General features: G+C 39.6%; 2 protein-coding genes across 3 annotated transcripts in view; both read right to left on the reverse strand.

Moving 5' to 3' along the window:
* The window catches only part of SLC35D2 (solute carrier family 35 member D2), a 53769-nt gene extending 46427 nt beyond the window's left edge, over window positions 1-7342 (reverse strand). Inside the window, exon 1 of one of the 2 annotated variants that reach the window (XM_024132931.1) lies at window positions 7169-7342. In XM_024132931.1, coding sequence (XP_023988699.1) covers window positions 7169-7320 — 152 coding nt within the window. In that variant the 5' untranslated portion in view covers window positions 7321-7342. The remainder of the gene's footprint in view (window positions 1-7168) is intronic. The other variant, XM_024132930.2, reaches the window with a different exon arrangement.
* A 2232-nt stretch (window positions 7343-9574) lies between these two features.
* ZNF367 (zinc finger protein 367) overlaps window positions 9575-19392 on the reverse strand; it is a 26873-nt gene continuing 17055 nt past the window's right edge. Inside the window, exons 2-5 of the mRNA XM_007122561.4 lie at window positions 18804-18954; window positions 16113-16232; window positions 14649-14787; window positions 9575-12130 (exon numbers count right to left, since the gene is read on the reverse strand). Of these exons, the coding sequence (XP_007122623.1) occupies window positions 11908-12130; window positions 14649-14787; window positions 16113-16232; window positions 18804-18954 (633 nt within the window). The 3' untranslated portion in view covers window positions 9575-11907. The remainder of the gene's footprint in view (window positions 12131-14648; window positions 14788-16112; window positions 16233-18803; window positions 18955-19392) is intronic.

A 19392-nucleotide genomic window follows, 5' to 3' on the forward strand; every position in this document is an offset into this window, starting at 1 on the left:
AAAAAAAAAAAAAAGGTTCTGAAGCACCTAGGGGTAGGACAGGAATAAAGACACAGATGTAGAGAATGTACTTGAGGACACGGGGAGGGAGAAGGTTAAGCTAGGACGAACTGAGAGAGTGGCATGGACATATATACACTACGAAATGTAAAATAGATAGCTAGTGGGAAGCAGCCGCATAGCACAGCAAGATCAGCTCAGTGCTTTGTGCCCACCTAGATGGGTGGGATAGGGAGCGTGGGAGGGAGACGCAAGAGGGAGGGGATATGGGGATATATGTATACATATAGCTGATTCACTTTTTTATGCAGCAGAAACTAACATAACATTGTAAAGCAATTATACTCCAGTAAAGATGTAAAAGAAAAAAAAATAACTGCCACATGAACCATTTACAAACAACACAGAACTAAATGGCCACTGCTTTAAACTGAATTACCAAGATGAGGTAATCACAGTGAATGAGCAGGGAAAAGACAAACTCTCAAACATAAACAGATATAGAAGATAGATACCACCAGAGAGGGCTAATTGCTGTGCTGTTCTCTCAATAAAGAGAGAAAATGATTAAAAGATAAAAGGCAAATTTGTTTCCTTGACATGGGGAGAATAAGTAAACTCTCCAGATCTAAAAGCACACTTGTTGCAGAAAAAGCTGTTAAGACTATTCAACATGATTAATACAGCAGCCATGAACTCTCCATAAAAATACTACCATACAACAGAATCAACCAATTAGGAGTCAGATCAAAATAATGAACTCTCGAATGGAGACACTGTGATAAAAGGGTGCTGACTACTGTATCCATTTAATATAGAACAGATTCAAACAACTGTGGGATTATAATTACACAACAGGATGCTACACTGTAAAAGAAGACATGGAGGGGAGGAAAGATGGGAAGAAGTATGCAAATGTTATCATTCATAGAAGAGAAGCCATATATACCATCAGAAATGGAAAAAATACATATTTGAAAGTCAACAATTCTTTTTGTTGAACTCTAATTTCTCTTTTCTCCAGTCAATTCAGTTAAACTACATTTCATACGTACATGCAACTTGCAGTCCTCACCTTAAGTAAGCCTTCAGACACAGCCAGCATGACTAATGGTAGCACAATCCCTCATATGATGCAAGATGAAGTTTACAGGGTCAGCTATAAAGTGGTCTTGCCAAAAAATGTTTAATCTGAATGTAATCAAGCCTTTAGATCTAACTTTCAGTTAAAAAAACAGAGAGTAAGTTAAGTGAGACTTCAAAAAATAAATCAGACAACCCATAATATGGGACACTTTACAACACACCTGGCCCAGGCTTTTCAAATTCAGTATCAGGGGAAAGAGGCAGAACCGAGGACTTTTCTAGATTTAAATAAACTAAAAAGACATAACTGTATGCATTGCATGAATTTTGCTTGGATCTTGATTCAAATGTTTAAAACAACCATAAAAACATCTTGGGGATAATTGGAATGATTATAGATTTGGTATTAGATTATTTTAGGAAATTACTGTTAAATTTGTTAAGAACAAAAATGATACTATGTAGGAGAATATCCATATTTCAGGAGATGCATGTTGAAATATCTGAGTGTAGTGTCATGATGTATGCAGCTTATATTCAATGGTTCAGGGTAAAATGCAAATATAGCAAAATGTTAATTACTGAACCTCAGTGGTATGTGTATGGGTGTTCATTGTACTTTGCTTTCCACTTTTCTGTGTGCTTGAAACTTTTCATAATAAAAAGTGGTGGAGGGGCTTCCCTGGTGGCGCAGTGGTTGAGAGTCCGCCTGCCGATGCAGGGGACGCGGGTTCGTGCCCCGGTCCGGGAAGATCCCACATGCCGCGGAGCGGCTGGGCCCGTGAGCCATGGCCGCTGAGCCTGCGCGTCCGGGGCCTGTGCGCTGCAGTGGGAGAGGCCACAACAGTGAGAGGCCCGCGTACCACAAAAAAAAAAAAAAAAAAGTGGTGGAGGGACTTCGGTGATCCTCAAAAAATTAAATAATTAAATGAAAGCCCCCCCCCCCCCGCCATTTCCCACTCCTTTTTGGATTAAAGAAAACAATTTATAAAGAAATGAGTAAATAAGTAGAATCTATAATATATACTTTATATAAAAAGTAATTCAGTCTATGAACCTTTCTCCAATCCATCCATCTATCTAAAAAGATGTCTGAAGTGATTGCCTAATGTCAATTATAGTAATTTTTAAAATTTTACCCTAATATTTTTCTTTTGTTTGAATTCTTTATAATGATCACACAGAATGACTTTTCTTCAAAAAATATTTCAAAATATTGATTCTAGGTACTGGGAATATGCGATATTATTAGTCTTCTTTGTACATTTCTGTATTTAAATAACTCCCAATTTTAACTGAATTATTTTAGGAGTGAATGCAAGGAAGTAAAGACAGTATGTGTGCACAACTCTTTGAAGAGTCTGACTCTGAAAGGAACAGAGAAATGAGCACCCATGTGGATCAAGGGAGGGTTAATTTTGCTTGAGAAACCTAAACATGTTTTAAGCCGGTAGAGAGAGGTTGCTGACGCAGAATAGAGGAGGATAATGAAAGGAGCCGGGAGAAGGGGACATCCAGAAGTGGGCAGCTGGACCTTCCACAGGAACAAGATGCTCCCTCCATCATAGCAGAAAGGGGACATCATCTGACGGTTTCAACTTCCTCAATGAAGTATCAGAGGACAGTGGAGGATGGGGGTGTGGGAGGTTTCAGGGTAAAAGAGAAAGTGGGAAGGAGTCATTTCTGTGACAAGGAAAGCAATCCCCCAGAAGAAACTAGCAGGTGGTACTAGAGCCGGTAGAGGCTTGTGATCAATTCAACGTCAACCCAGCCAGCCCGGAAGTGTTTTTTTCTCCCAGGACAGTCAAAGCTGCTCAATGCTGAAGGAAGGATGCAGAAGGTAGGCTGTGCAGGACAAGTACCAGCCAAGGCGGGAGCTGGAAAGGAGTCTCGTGGCTTCCAGCGCAGGGGCCCTCCTGCTGGACCAGGAGGGAACGGATGCCTGAAGGGCGATGTGGCAGAAATGAGCTGGGTTGCAGCGCAGAGCTTGGACATCCTGCACAGGGACTGGAGTGGCTGGCAGGGTCACACTGAGCACACGGCCCTAGGAGTGACCACGGGATGTGGGACAAGGCGGGCTGTGATGGTTCAGCGTGTGTATCCCAAAGCCCTGAAGGCTTATGTGAGTCTGGGTGGAGAGGAATACCAGGACTCCACTAAATGAGCCACAGAAGCTCAGGAGCCATTACAGAGAGGACAGAAAGCGAGTGCTGAGTCTGGACTCTCCACAGAGCAGGGGCAGTGGGAAGCTACGAGGACTCAATCCCACCTCCTGGCCACACCTGGGGTGTGACCAGGATCCAGCTCCTTTCCAGGGACCAAATGGAACAGCATCTTCGGGAGAGAGCCGGTTTTCATCAGAGTAAGAAAAAATTAGGAGTTGTTTTTGTTCTTTAATATAGACTTCCAGCACCCAACACTGGAGACTCGGATTCAATAGCTTTAAAATAAAAACAAACAAAAAAAATCTCTTGGGGCTTCCCTGGTGGCGCAGGGGTTGAAAGTCCGCCTGCCGATGCAGGGGACACAGGTTCGTGCCCCAGTCAGGGAAGATCCCACATGCCGCGGAGCGGCAGGGCCCGTGAGCCATGGCCGCGTAGCCTGTGCTCCACAACAGGAGAGACCACAACAGTGAGAGGCCCGCGTACCGGGAAAAAAATAAAAATAAAAAAAAATAACCTCTCCAAGTGATTCACATTACCAAGCAAGTTTGGAAACCACTGTGTTAAATGATCCTAAAGCCTTCGAGTAGTAGACACACATCAAATATGGAGCATATACTTGTTGAACTGAATACAACTAAGTTTATATTTTTTATTAAGCATCATTAGTAAATCTTTGCATGTCATAGAGAATAGTATTAAAATAGCAATAAAAAAAAACAACTCCAGACTGCCTGCACAACCCTCATGAATGTGATTCCGAAGAACCACTAGTGTCACCAAGTGGCCACAGATTCGTGCTTCTCCCTCTCACCCCAACAGGATCTGACAGTCCAAGTCCTTCAAAGGCTCTCTCTGTCCAACCAGGTAAATTTAGCATCTCAACGACCTAAAACTAACAAATAACTAAGACCACCCATCAGTCTTGTACCCCAACCAGACACAATCTACTCAAACTGGAAGAGAAAAAAACATCCCCTGAGCTACATTCCCGTAATCCTGCAAATTAGGTGACTGCAGAAAGGTCCTTCCTTCTATCCTACAACACAACATTCTGTCCTCAAACAGCTAATGTTTGGATCAGATTTCTATGGTTTATTGTTATAACCAAATCACCCCAACCCTCTTCCCCTCAAAAACGTGCTCCTAAAGTATTTTGAGATGAGAGAATAAACAGTGTTTTTCCAACAGGGCTCGCCAACTGTATATTACATTACGGAAATGTGAAATATTTGCTTATGAGGTTATAAGGGGCTTTGCCTTGCTGAGACAAAAACTCAGTCTCCTCCTTCAATCATGGAACTCAAATTTTTAAAGATGAAAAGGCTAGAGCATGAGATGTCTCATATAAATTCTTTCTGGTTGGACACTATCCTTCATCTTCCAAGCACTTAACCAGTGTTTATTGGTCCTGCTTCCAATAAGAAGACACATGTTTTTGGAGGCACTGACTGCCGTGGTCAGTGAGCACACTACTTAGTCAAGAGCAGAAAGTAGAGACTTATCTTCAAACTTCAACTGACATAACTGTCAACACTCCCCAAAAGCCTATTAATAGCATTCTCTTGTTTTTTACGGTAGGTGTTTAAGTTTTCTTTTTCTTTCATTTGCTTGCATTGTATACTAAATGATCCATGTTTATGTATCTATTCATTCTAATTTCTTTGAGAGAGGGTTTCTGTTCCCCATGGACACCAGCAAGCATGCTGCAACACACTAATAGACCTTGTAAAGAATATCAATAGCCCTAGGAGCACCAGAAAATATCCCAAATCCATCCCTTCCCTCCATATCCACTGCTACCCTCCACCCCAGTCCAAGCCACCACTTAAAATTATCTAGAATATTACAATCGATTCCTGGCTCCAATACCATCAGTTTTTCACCCACCCAAGAGCCAAATAAATCTTGTTAATCATACAAATGATGCCATGTCACTACCCATGCTAAAACCTTCCAAGGGACTTCCAAGTGCATTTAGACTAAAATGAAAACTATTTATCATGGTCTCTCTATCTCCACCCGGGCCCCCCAATATCTGCTCTCAACACAGCAGCTAGAGGGAGTTAGATCATGTTACTCCTTTGCTTGACACCTTCCAGAAGCTCCCTCAGAGCTTCCGCAGTGGCCACAAAGGCCCTACACAATCTAGAAATCCATTACCCTGGGACCCTATCTATACCATTCCCACCTAAACTCCTTACTCTTCCATGCTGGAATGTTCTTCCCCCATCTCCCTCACCTTACTCATGCCTTGGCTCAACTGTCACCTCCTTAATGAGGCTTCACTGATCACACTGAGACTGAAAACTCTTCCCCGTGCCCACAGTCCCTAACTCCCTTTCCTCTCCTTTTTTCCTGACCACACAGCTGCATCTGACTTAATATAAATTCTACCAGTTTATTTACTGATCCACTAGAAGGCTCCGGGTATGCTCCAGGAATATGGATGGATGCTCCACGACATATGGAATTTTGATCTGCTTTGTTCACTTCTGTATCGCAAATGCCTAGAACAGTGCCTGGCATGTAACAGGGGCTTAGTGAATATTATTGAATGAAGGAAGGAACTGATTCTGCCTTCCCTGCCTACCTCCACGTTGTCTTTCCTACCTTCTCCCACTTGCTCATTCTAGCCAGAATGACACTCTCTTCCTCCAGCAGGCGAAGCTCATGCCCACTTCAACACATTTTCTTCTGTGTGTAATGCTCTAGCCCCAACCATTCCACCCCAGGCGCTCTCATAGCATACCTGAAATCACCTTGCTTATTCAGGAGCCCACCTGTTTATTTTCTGTCTCTACCGCTGATATGGAATCTCCACAGCAGGAGCTTTGTGTTTTTCAGAGCTGCTTCCCAGGTGCCAGTGATGGGCTTGGCACATAGCAGGGGCTTAGTAAATATCTGTTAGAGGTGGAACCAGCCAAGCTCATGTAGGTCTCAGCTTTTGCAAGTATAAAATAAAAAGAAGATACTCTGACGGTCTCTTTGGGCTGAAGATACTCTAAGGTCTCTTTGGGCTCTTTATAAAATTCTGATTTTACATTCTTGCAGCACAGTATAGTTTACAAGGAGCCCTCACTTCTGACAGCTCACACAGAGATCTGGGAGGTAATTCACAGAGTTGTAATTATCCAGCTTTTGCATCTGAAAAAACTGCCGACTCTGAGGCTGGCCCAAGAGGCACAGCTATTAAATGGTGGAGCTGGGTCTAAATTCACAGCTCTTTCAAGGCCAATACAACGAAAGCAGAATTAAACAGGATTTTCTAGTCTTTACAAATAGATTCAAGGAACTACAAATTTGCTGGTTTACTGCACATTCATCCAAAAAAGTATAGAATATGAATTTTTAATTGTTTTCCCCATTTTTCCATGAACATGCTGATAATCTGAGAATGAATGATCAAACAATGCGAATAAACTTATCCACTCAGGACTTTTCTGATGGTTGAACATCTTGATTTGTATAAAGAACAGTCACATTTGACGAACACATTCAGATCACTTGTTCCAGCTCACCGATACTGGTGAAAGCACTGGGAGGTAGCTCTACAAGCACAGCTTGTAGGTGTGCCCGCACTCACTGAGAGTAGAATGACTTTGCTAGGTTGTGGTTTGGTTTTCAGAACACTCCGAAGGTCCCGACCCTGTGAAAACGTGGTCCATGTGCCGAGCACACAGCCGCCCACAATGGCACGGGAGTCAGCAGTGAGGCTCCCCGCTCGCTGTTCCCGCCCGCCCGTTGGTGCACCGAGGATAGGGGCAGCCCCGCCGCTCTCCCCCACCCGGGGACTTCGGGGGTCGGGGCAGCTCCCGCCGGACAGCGCGGCGCCGGAACGGGAAGGTCCCGGGGCAGGTCGCCGCGGAGCAGCCGGGGGCCCCCGCGGACCCCGCCCGGACCTCTGGCGCCCGCCTCACCGGTAGGTGGTCAGCAGCGCCTTGTTAACCAGCACAAGGAGGAAGGAGCAGGTCCCGTAGAAGAGTGCCGACAGTAGCTTGGCCACCCGGGAGGGCAGCCGCGCGGAGGGGTGGTCCGTACCCGCGCCCTCGGCCTGGCGGCCTGCCGTCATGTCCCGCGGCTGCCAGTCTCGGCCGCACTCCGGCCCGCGGTGCCCCAGTTCCGTCCCCGCCCCCGGCCGGCACGGGAGAGGGCGCGGCTGAAACAGGAAGGGCCACGGCGGGAACCCTGCAAGCCCGAGAGCCCTGCCGGGCGCCCCACGCTGCCGGCGCGGGAGGAGCGGGTTCGGCTGCAGTTCGTCCTCAAAAGCACCACTCTCTGTGTCTAAAAGGAGAACAGAGACGGGTTTGGGAGAGTTTAAAAACCCTACCTTCCTCCAAACTGTTGCCTTGGTGAGAAACGTTAAGACTTAGGGTTTGTTTTGCTTTTTTTCCAGTATTTTTAACTGACAATTTACATACAATGAAATGCAGATTTTACGAGTCCACAGTCCATGTTTTGACAAATGCATACACCCATGTAACCACCCAAGTCAAAACATAGAACATTTCCATCACCCCAATAAGTGCCCTTTGTGTCCCACTGGTCGACCCCCCCATTTCATTCTGACTTCTATTACCTTGGTTAGATTTGCCTTTTCAGAAAATTCATATAAATGAGCATGTACTCTTTCAAGGCTCTTTTTGCTTTTATTATTTTTGTGACTCACCCATGTTCGAGTCTTTTCATTGTTGAGTAGTACCACAATTTGTTTATCCATTCACTAGGTAGGTGGTGGGCATGTTTGGTTGTTTCCAGTTTAGGGCTATTACCAAAAAAATGCTTCCATGAACATTCGTGTACAAGTTTTTTGTGTGAACGTATATTTTCATTTATCTTCGGGAAATACCTAGGAGTGGAATGGCTAGGGGTATAATGGGTGCAAAGTCTCCAGGCTTTTCTTGCCTCTGCGTGCTTTAAGGCAGGTTCTCCCCCTACCCATTTCTTTTCTACATGGGTGCATCTAAACATCAGGTTGTTGTTCATGTTAACTGAAGTCATGTTAACTGAAGGAGGGCCTCCCAGAACTGCCTACTCTGACCAGAGTCTACCTGCTCTAGCATTTTTTCAATTAAATGTCCCATATTTTCATTCTAAATAATTAATTTTAAATATCTGAAATTTCAACTTTTTAGGAAAGCTAAAGATTTCAAGTTAAATAGATATTTGAGCCTAACTATATCGATGCCATGCAATGGTTTTCTATTGGAGTCACTGAACAACCAAAAACATTTTCAGCACTGATAAGAACTAAAGCAGAACTTCTGACAAATAACTAGCACTAAAAGAGCCAGAAAGGGAGAGCCTACATTACCCAAAACAGGAAAGGAACAAACACACATAAGACTGTTTAAAATAGAAAATAAATTCATATTCAAGTTGAACCCAAAAACCTGAACTTGGAAGTCATTTTGGTTAATTTCCTCAAAAAGATCAACTATGTTTCCAGTCAGTCTCCAAATAAGTTTTGGCTGCCAAACAGTCCTGCTTCCCCCCGCACCCCACCCCACCCCCCAACATGCTGCACAGCATGCAGGATCTTAGCTCCCAGACCAGGGATCAACCAGAGCCCCCTGCATTGGAAGCTCGGAGTCTTAACCACTGGACCACCAGGGAAGTCTAAGACTATTTTAAAGTCACTTTTAAAGACAGCCTTAATCATATTTGTATTTAATTTGCTTCTATATACATACTTCTAGGAACTTAAGTCACTGTCAAAATCTCATCCTTACTTTGTTTAAACCACAACTCACACTAAAGAGTTGCTTGTGAAATTCTTTTGCACAAAGCCTGGACAGGCCGAACCTTGCCATTGCAAGTAAACAACTAAAGATCTACCAAAAATAACTAATAAAAAAATTAAATTTGCTTGACTCAGAAAAGTAATCAGGCCCTGAGTGGATTCTATGGGTTTGACCCCAGATTCAACACATACTGGATACAAGTGAAATGAAATCCCAGTTGCTGATTACCCTAACATAAAGCCTGGGATAGAGCTGGCAATAGTTTAATACTTTCTTACACCTGTATTTTTAACACTGTAATAATGAAACAGATGAGGAAGTTAAATGAATATCTATATTCTAAAAGGCCATAATTTTAAAGTAAGAAAAAGGAATTCACATGATGGTTCCAACTATGCTAAAATGATGCCTGGAATGAGACTGGAACGAAATATAAAATACACCAAAATAATAATGATGGGAGAATGTATGGCTATAGGTGACATTTCTTTCCATCTTTAGATTTTTATATTATGGCTATTATATTTTTTAAAAGAAAAACAAATTATAAAGGGTTTAAGAATGAACATGTACTTTAAACTGTAAATTAAAATAAGTTTTTATTCAAAGCATATTTTAAAATTACAGCATGTTTATTCTTATGCTGTTAACTCTGCCAAACTACAACTTAGCCATATGAAGCATAAAACACTTCAAAAACCTGAATGTAAACCACATTTTTAAAACAAAAAGCAGTGTTAACACACCTCAAATTTTAGATGCCAATGTATTTTGTCCAAGTATACAGCTTATATCAAAAAAAGAACATTTTAAATATTTCTATAGTAAATAGTTGTAATAATTTCTTAAAACTTCCAATTATACAAATAAAAAGTTTGTGAATATAACTATTATAGTTGGCAAAAGCTGACAGGATAAACAAACAAAAACTCTTACTTTTGAAGGCCTTAAATTTTATTATCTGTGAACTGGCAAGTATTTGTACTTTTTAAATTCTTACTGCACTTCCTTCTTTAGGTAAGTTCATCAAATTTTAAATTTTAAATTTCCCAAGACTGATGATACTTTTTATAATTCATTTAAGTCATATTTGAGAGGAAAAATTCTAGAGAAAAATGTTGAAACCTAAACCAAGAAAATTCAGATACTATAGTCTCTCTTACTTGCTCATAAGTGCTCCAAGTTAAAATTCTATATACCAGATTACAAACAAAATTCTTAAACCATTACAAATATAAATTCTCTTATTACAAAAAAAACACAATCCCTCAAGATTTGTAATTTACTGTACAGAGGAATTACATTTTTAAAGTATGTCCTCATCATACACATTATTTGTTACTATCATCTTTCATACTTTTGCTCCATTTCAAGACATTTACATACCTCCCCTTCCCCATGGCTACATATTTTAAACTATCTGTGTACTGCAACACATTGGGATTTTGAGATAAAGAAGCCTACATTTTAGATAATGTTTAAACTACATATGTAGGCTACTACTTCAATACAAAAAAGAAACAAAAGGCGCTGAAGAGCCCATGTTTCCCTCTTATTCTGGTTTACTCCAATTAAGCAGTCTATGAAATTACCATGCTATGATGTTATTTAGTTTCTGCTTAAAACAAGTTAAAATGATGGAGGCTTATGCCTACATAAAGGAGGTGAACTACTCAGCTCTTGATTTTTCTATTCATGCTTCAGTACATAAAGTGGTGTTTAAAAACTTCATTTATTTTGGAAAAAATGATTTAAAACCACCACACAAGTTAACACACTTGCAGTTAAAACTATTCCAGAAGCCTACTTATTTGAGTCGCTAATATTTTCTGCAGTGTTTAACTGATAGCTAAATTTAGTGAACACAAAATAGCTTGGCATGTTATTCTGAAGTAAAGCAAGAAGGTGGCTTTATGCACTGAAAATATAAATAGGAGGCTTCCATTTGCTAATAATTCTAAACAAGCAGTACATTTAAATTTAGTGTTTGCTAACAAAGGATCTAAAACAGTTCACTACAAAACAACCCTGTAGATGTCCCTTTTATTAAAAAACTCCAACTGCCAAATCTCATTACAGGGCCCATAATATTTTTTTAAAATACCAATTACCAAGTTACCTAGACTTTGCAAGATTAATCATTCAATTTCAGCAAATGAGAAACATGAAATGTGCAAAAGTTCCCAAGTTAACAAGCTAAGGGTGACAAGTGCTTTCAAACCTAAATATCACAGTGAGTTGTAAAGCCTCAGAAAGATAGAATAAGACTGATTTTACTCCAATTTTTTAAATTCTGAACTACTGTTCATCTTACCAAGATCTTCAAATACCTATTTTCTTCCAAAGTCGGTAAGTTAGAAAGTCTTCCGAAATAGTCAGTTTTCCATTTCTCTAGTCTTATTAGGCACACTATTTTGCAATTTAAAAATATATATCTTACACACATCTTATACTTTCTTGCTTGTTTCAGTGTTTACAGTATTGTTAAACATACTAATATACATTGTTAAAAATGATCTTATAAATAATCTATTTAAACCTTCTTTGGCTACATGTACCATTCTTTTTTTTTTTTTTCATACAAGTGTCTTATTCAGAAAGTGCTTCCTGTGAGAACTGCTTCCAATGAATGCATTAAACTTGCAAAATCTAGCTTCCCACAATATGTAGTTTTCTACCCTGTACTAGAAGTCCCATATTTACAAAATATTTTAAACTTTACAACAAATCCATTACCATATAAAAAAAGTGCAATTCTCTCTCACCCCATATTCTGGGGCAATGACATTCTTCATAAATTTCTACAGAATAGCAGCCTATGATAAGCAAATAAGGTGCTTAGCTTATGCCCAAGGATCTACTTTTTAAGTACGCTGGGCAGTACTTTTGTACAGTGGAAAGAGTCAGTGTTCTGGCTACTGGCGGAGCGGCGCTCCCGTCAAGTTTGCGAGCTCGATGAGAGCGAGGGCTCCGTGCAGGCGCTCCCGCTGCTCCTGCAGACGCCGCTGGGCACCGCTCTTCTCATCGTCCTCCTCGTCAGACTGAAGGTACTCCAGAGGGTCCTGCTGCTCCTGATCTGCCTTCTGAACCAGCTTTCCTTTCAAGGTGGGAGTACGCTGCTCTCGTGTTTCCCAGTACCTATATGAAATGCATCCGTATTACTTACACAGTATATATAAACATTCTCAAATGTTCACTTTTCTTTAAAGAAAAAAAAAGGGGGGTCTTCACTACAGTATTATTTTGTGTTTCAGTTTATAAAGTTATAAAGTGATTTCACATACATGTTTTTCCATAACAGGGGAAAAAATTCAAGTTCAAGAAGTTGAAGGACTTGCTCAGAATAACAAAATCAAGTGGCAGTTCTGGGTCTTATACTCAACTCTCTAGTCACGTGTTTTTATCATTAAACTATAGCTGCCTTAAAGATCATATGTGAAATGGACTAGAATAAAATATAGAAACAGTAGAATAATCATTAGAAACCCATTTATTCTATCCACAGAGGGATGATGGCTTCTGACAGAGTTAACTATGAGAAAGTTTAAACCCACAAAATAGGACAAATGGATTAATATGTAACACATACAGCTTATTCAAGAATTTAAGAGCACCATCATTTTCTATTACGTAGCCAACTGATAATTCACAAGAGAAAATGCAAATGTTCCACCTCTTTTGATAACCAAAGAAAGGCATATTTAAATGACAGTACCATTACCTACAAAAATGTCCATTCAAAGACTTGTATATTCATGTTCATAGCAGCTTTATTTGTAATAGCCAAAAACAACATAAAGGTCCATCAAGAGGAGAATTAATAAATAAGTGGAGGTGCATCCATCCATATAACAGATTACTGCACAGCAATAAAAAGGAATGAAATGATACACTCAACAACATGATGACTCTCAAAATAATTATGCTGACTGAAAGAAGCCAGACGAACAAGTACATACTATATGACTCCATTTGTATAAAACTCTAGAAAATGTGAACTAACTATAGTGACAGAAAGCAGATCAGTCAGTGTCCTTTGGGGTGGAGGAGGGCAGGGAGATGCAGGGACAATGGATTACAAAGAGACACGAGGAAGCCTGTGAAAGTGATGGGTAAGTTCACTATCTTGATTTTGGTGATGGTTTCACAGGTGTCTACATATGTCAGAATGCATCAGATTATACACTTTAAATATGTACAATTTATTGTGTGCCAATTATACCTCAATAAAGCTGTTTTTAAAATTACATACAAAAAAATAATACAATTACCAGATTTCAGGAAATCCAGGCTACTCAAACTAGAAAAGTTTTGGAAATACTCAGAAGTATAAAAAGAGAAATGCAAACAATTCAGTATGACTTGAAGGACAACTAAAATAGGAAAATAGCAAAATAGCAAAATACCTTAGCAAGGTCAGCAAGGACTGGGTAATGAACGGCTTTGAATGCTATAATAAAGGGCTTAGACTTAATATTGAGCATCATATTAGCATTTTAGAAAGACTCCTCTGGCAGCAGCATGGAGAATGGATTGAGAAGACTGAAGTGGCTGAATCTGATAATTGTTAAGGAAGTAGAATCCATAGGTTGGTCACTGAGTAGATGGGAGAAAAAGAAGATAAACACAAGGATGACTAACAAGTTTCTGGCTTGGGCAAAATTAGATATAATGGGGCAGTGGGGACCAGGCAGGAGGAAGAGAGAGGAAGGAAGTGATGCAGTACTCGGGACAAACATATTCCCTGCCCTTGTGGAGCTTACGATCCAGCAGGGAAGATAGCCACTGAACAAGTAAATGTGTGAAGGAGGTTTTGAGAGGGAAAATACAATGTGTTATAAAAGCATCTATTAAGTGGATTTAACCTTGTTTGTTTGGGGGGTTAGCGGGCAGGTTAAGGAAGAACTTCCTGAAGTGATATTTAACTTGAGTAAGAAATGAAGAATGAGCAGAGTGGCTAAATGAAGAGGGAAGTGAGCACAAAGGCCTGGAAACAACAGCTATAGTGCTGTTGAGAGACAAGGAGCCCGGGTGGCTGGAGACAGCTGTGTTGCTAAGAGGGAGGCAGAGCCACAGCAACACAATTAGGGATTCTAGACTTTATCCTCAGTACAGAGGAAGCCAGTGAAGCTAGGGAGTGGCACAGTCAGCTGCTGCTGGTGTGTATGTGATAGATGACTCCTTAAATCAAAATATCCTTAGAGAAATGTTTTTATACTGGTCCCCTTGTTGCCATTAAAAAAAATTAAACTGGGTGCTTTTTGGAATTTTACTTTAGAATAACATCTAGTCTCTATCCCTCTAATAATCAACACGTAGCTAAATCCAGTATAAAGAAAATGAAGAGGGACTGCATTAATGACAAATGAAATACAATACATAAAAAATTCTTTTCAAATGGGGTACACTATTGCTTTTAAAATAAATTGTGGTCTGAGCACTCAGACTAATTAATATCATATAGTAGTTTTCTTTCACACAGATCCAAATAAAACTTCTAACAATTCTGTGGTTTCAGGAAACAAAGTGCCATTTCAAGTTATTTTATAAAATGTGTAGAAAAGCAACTTATTTAAACTGAAAGAAATGTCAAAGTCCCCAACTTCAACCCACACACTGGGCAGTGTTCTGCAGTAGACTCCAGAGAGAGCCTTACTTTGCCAACCACTCGGCGGCAGCCTGGTTGTCCACGGCCTGGGGCTTACTGAGAGCATCTGTGGGCTCCTCTCGCTTCAGCCTGGCATAAGGGTGCTTCGGACAATGGCGGTTTGCATGGGTGAATCTGCTTAGGCAGCCTTCAAAACACAGAAGGAAACAGTTATCAGAATCTGGACATCCAGCAGACATGGAAAATGTTCAGTTTCACTGGTATCCGAGAAAAGTAAATTAAGATGATGAAATTTATCATTCTATAACTTGAGGAGAAAAAAAAATAACCCTAAGCTGATATTATCAATGCCACTGAGAGGAATGTGAAGACGGTTCTTTCACCTTGGTCATCGCAGTGTAAATGCATTCAACCCCACTGGAAAGTGATTTATTAGCACAAGTCATAAAAATGTTCAAAATCTCTGACCCAGGAATTTCATCTTGGACTCTATCATAAAAAAACATCCCAAAAGGTAAACAAAAGTTTAAGTAGGAAAACATGCCCCTCATGTTTGTTGGTAACAAGCAAATTTTAAAAACAAATTATTTAATAACGAACATTGAGGCAATCATTGTTCATATGCTAATGCATATATATGGAATCTAAAAAAAAAAATGGTACTGATGAACCTAGTTGCAGGGCAGGAATAAAGATGTAGACAAGAGAATGGACTTGAGGACACGGGATGGGAGGGGAAAACTGGGACGAAGTGAGAGTAGCATCGACATATGTACACTACCGAATGTAAAATAGTTAGCTAGTGGGAAGCAGCAGCACAGCACAGGGAGATCAGCTCAGTGCTTTGCGATGACCTAAAGGGTGGGATAGGGAGGGTGGGAAGGAGGCTCAAGAGGGAGGGGATATGGGGCCATGTTTACATATGGCTGATTCACTTTGGTGTACAACAGAAACTAACACAGTATTGTGAAGCAATTATACTCCAATAAAGATCTATTAAAAATAAAAAGAAAAAAGAAAACCATGGAGCAACAGAACAAAACTGTACTGAATTTCAAATATAACTGTGTAAAATGTACATAAGAAAAACAGCTTAAGAAACTATGAAATTACCAACAGTAGCAGTGTTGAGCTGGTAAAATCCACCCCACCCCCACTCCCCCTGAACTGAAAATTTCGACCGTAATGTGCTTCTTTCAGTTTACCAGTTAAAAAGTTTAAAACCAAAGTAAAAGCCTACTCTAAAGGCTGTATTTACTTGTATAGATTTTTCTACAGCATACGACTGGATATAGCATTTTTAATTGCCCTTTAAGATTTTCACTTAAAAGGAATACTTTATTTAAAAATCAGTCATTTCCTGGAAATCGAGCATGGATCACAATTAACAAGGAAGAAAACTTATGAGGTTTGATTAAATCTTTATCAAAAATCTCGCTTCCCAAAAATTCAAGCAAAAGATATTTTAACTCCCAACTAGCTATTCCATAAACTTAACTCCTAACACCATACCATTTTCTGAACAAACAAAAGGTTTTTCTCCGGTGTGAAGACGCTGATGGGTTTTGAGCTGTCCACTTTGAACAAAGGCTTTTCCACAGTCTGGATAGTCACACAGATAGGGTCTCTCACCTAAGCAGACAGATGTTATATATTATTTCTGAGACAATAAGGTGAGAAGGGGAAAGGGCAGGGAGAGAGAATCAACCTTTATATAAGTTATGACTGCAAACAACAATAAAACATGTCACAGCCTCTGCAGAGCTGCAAGTGGAAGTGCTAAGGGCACACTTCGATGATATGAAGCATCTATCCACTTGGAAGCACAATATTTTCTTTAGGCGTTGAGCTTTTAGGTACCCAGGTTCAAATCCTTAAAGTTATCATCTTCAACTTATTCCATATTTTCGCCCCACAATCCAAATCGCTAGCTCTTGCTGATTCTTTAACATGTCTGCCACTCCTGCCTTCCCACTGCCACCTCCCCTCGTCAGACTGGTAGCCCCTCCCACCTAGAATGAACCATGGCAGGCCTCTAGTCTCTGACCTGCACAGCACTTCCAGAATAGCTGCCATGCAACTACCCTCTAAAATTACCCCAAACCCTACTATACTCCTTGAACAATTGAAAATTATCTGCTGACTTTTAAATGGTCCTCTAATACCTGCACTATAGCTACTAGGTTAGGGAGCAGGGTTTATCTTTACTTCCCTCTTGGAGATTCATTCCAGCCATGAGGCAGTTCCCCATCTTCTACTCCTTGAAATCCCTATCATTTCTGCCCATTCAAATCTTCCCAATCCTGTAGTCTCAGTAAAACTCCTCCCTACCCTTCAACCCCCACCTCCAAATATTAAGCTACATATCCCTTCACTAACTTAGTGTCCTATGTTGTTTATGTATCATGGTACTCTCCTTATACAAAGATGCATAACACCTTGTACTCCATTTCAATTCCTATATACAACACAGTGCTAGGCTAAAGAAAGTACTCAAAAAGGTTGTTTTTCAATCATAATTAAACTTATTATTTATTGAATAAACATTCTTTGGTCAACAATTATATACTGGTTCTTCCCATATGACTCAAAGAACAGTAATGAATCTTCCCTACATTTCTCATTATTTAGAAATTACTAAATGAATGTGACAGTTGGACACAAGTTAATAAACATAGGATAAAGTAAACAAAAGCTTTTTACAAAGCATATACTATTAGAGCTTAACTATAGCATGGAGATCTTCGGCTCAGTTCCCCGGCATACAGTGTAGTAAGCCTGGAAGTATTGGGTGACACACAATGGGTTAGTGGTAGATAGGGACTGGGACTCAGGCACCTTTTTATTATGCCACATGGTCTTGAATCTTGGCAACTGACTTCACACTGGCAACATGTACTCTACAGCTCTGTACCAGTTATTTGGGGTTATTTCAGACTAAGTAGATTGAAAAAATACAAAAATTCTCAAAATCAGATATTCATTCAATAATAGTTTTACTGAATGATACCTAAAGTCAAAACATCTTGGCCACCTTAGTTTATAATAATTCAAAATTAAAATTTTACCCTTTTTCAGGGATGTAGCTAAGAAAACTGTATTCTAGTATACCATTAAAATATATCTTTTCAAAAACAGAAAGAAAAAACAAACAGGAGATGACCATAAACATAGTGGAACAAACAGGGGACTAAGGGTTAAAAGCCCAAGTTCTAGACCCATACTGACCAACAGAAATAGAATGAGAACCACTTGGGGTAGCCACATTAACAAAGTAAAAAGAAACAGGTGAAATTAATTGATAATATACTTTATTTAACCCAATATATCTAAAATTCTATCATTTCAATTTGTAATCATTATCAAAAATTATTAAAGATATCATTTACTCTCTTTTTTTCATACTAAGTGTATTTTAAACATTCTGCTCATCTCAATTTAGACTAGCCACATTTCAAGTGCTCAAGAGCCACATGTGCTACTATACTAGCCAGTGTAGTTCTAGACTTAAGGGTATGAGAAGTTGTAAGTCAGTGGTAATTGGGTGTTTTCATGCCTCAGTTTCCTCATAAGTAAATTATTTGATATCATTATTAGAACCATATGGCTCCTTCTGGGTGGGACCAACTTTCTCTATGGAAAGAACAAGGCCCTCTTTATATTATCTTTTTGCTCTCTATATGGTATTTTTATGGTATTTTAAATGCAAGTATAACTTCTCTACACAAATAAAGATATATGATAGTCTTGGGATAGCTACCTACAATACACTTAATTCTGAAAAATTATACTTCACCTTAGATTTAATAGTTAGGTCAAATACACTGAGGACTCTAGAAATTCTATTAAAAACTTGACTATAACTGATTTAGGATTTGGCCTACAAATCAGTTTTAACAATTATACAGACAACTTAAGGGCATATCAAGTAAAATTCGGGTACATAGGATAGAACCAAATTTAGTAATAACATTCCTGTGACAACTACATTAATTACCATGATAACTTTAGAAATCACATGGTATCAATGTTCAGAAAACTATCCCTCCACACCAAAAGAGAAGCTGACTACACACTGCCTGTTTTTAAAACTTTACAATAAGGAAATGTAAGGTAACTAAAAATTAATTTATAGGCCCAAACATCAAATCAGCCTTCAGTTAAGTATCACTTTTGGCATTCTCTAAAATTTGCTCAACTTACCTGTATGAGTCCTTTTGTGAGCCTGGAGCGATTTCTCCCGTGGAAACACCCTATTACAGATGTTACAACGTATTCTGCTGGACGAATGCTCTCCTTCATTTATTAAATCCCGTACAGTATCTGCTCTGGGTCTACCACGTCGGATTCCATCCTGTTAACAATTGTGCATAAACATTAATATAATTTCTTGGACTCCACTCATTAAAACAAAATATCATAATACAGGCATACCTTACTTATTACGCTTCACGTTTTTTTTCAATTTTTGAATTTTATTTTTTTATACAGCAGTTCCTTATTAGACATCAATTTTATACACATCAGTGTATACATGTTAATCCCAATCGCCCAATTCATCACACCACAACCACCGCCCCCCACTGCTTTCCCCTATTGGTGTCCATACATTTGTTCTCTACATGTGTCTCAATTTCTACGCTGCAAACCGGTTCATCTGTACCATTTTTCTAGGTTCCACATATATGCATTAATATACGATATTTGTTTTTCTCTTTCTGAATTACTTCACTCTGTATGAGAGTCTCTAGATCCATCCACATCCCTACAAATGACCCAATTTCGTTCCTTT

Source organism: Physeter macrocephalus, chromosome 9 (genome assembly GCF_002837175.3).
Source record: "Physeter macrocephalus isolate SW-GA chromosome 9, ASM283717v5, whole genome shotgun sequence".
Taxonomy (NCBI): domain Eukaryota; kingdom Metazoa; phylum Chordata; class Mammalia; order Artiodactyla; family Physeteridae; genus Physeter; species Physeter macrocephalus.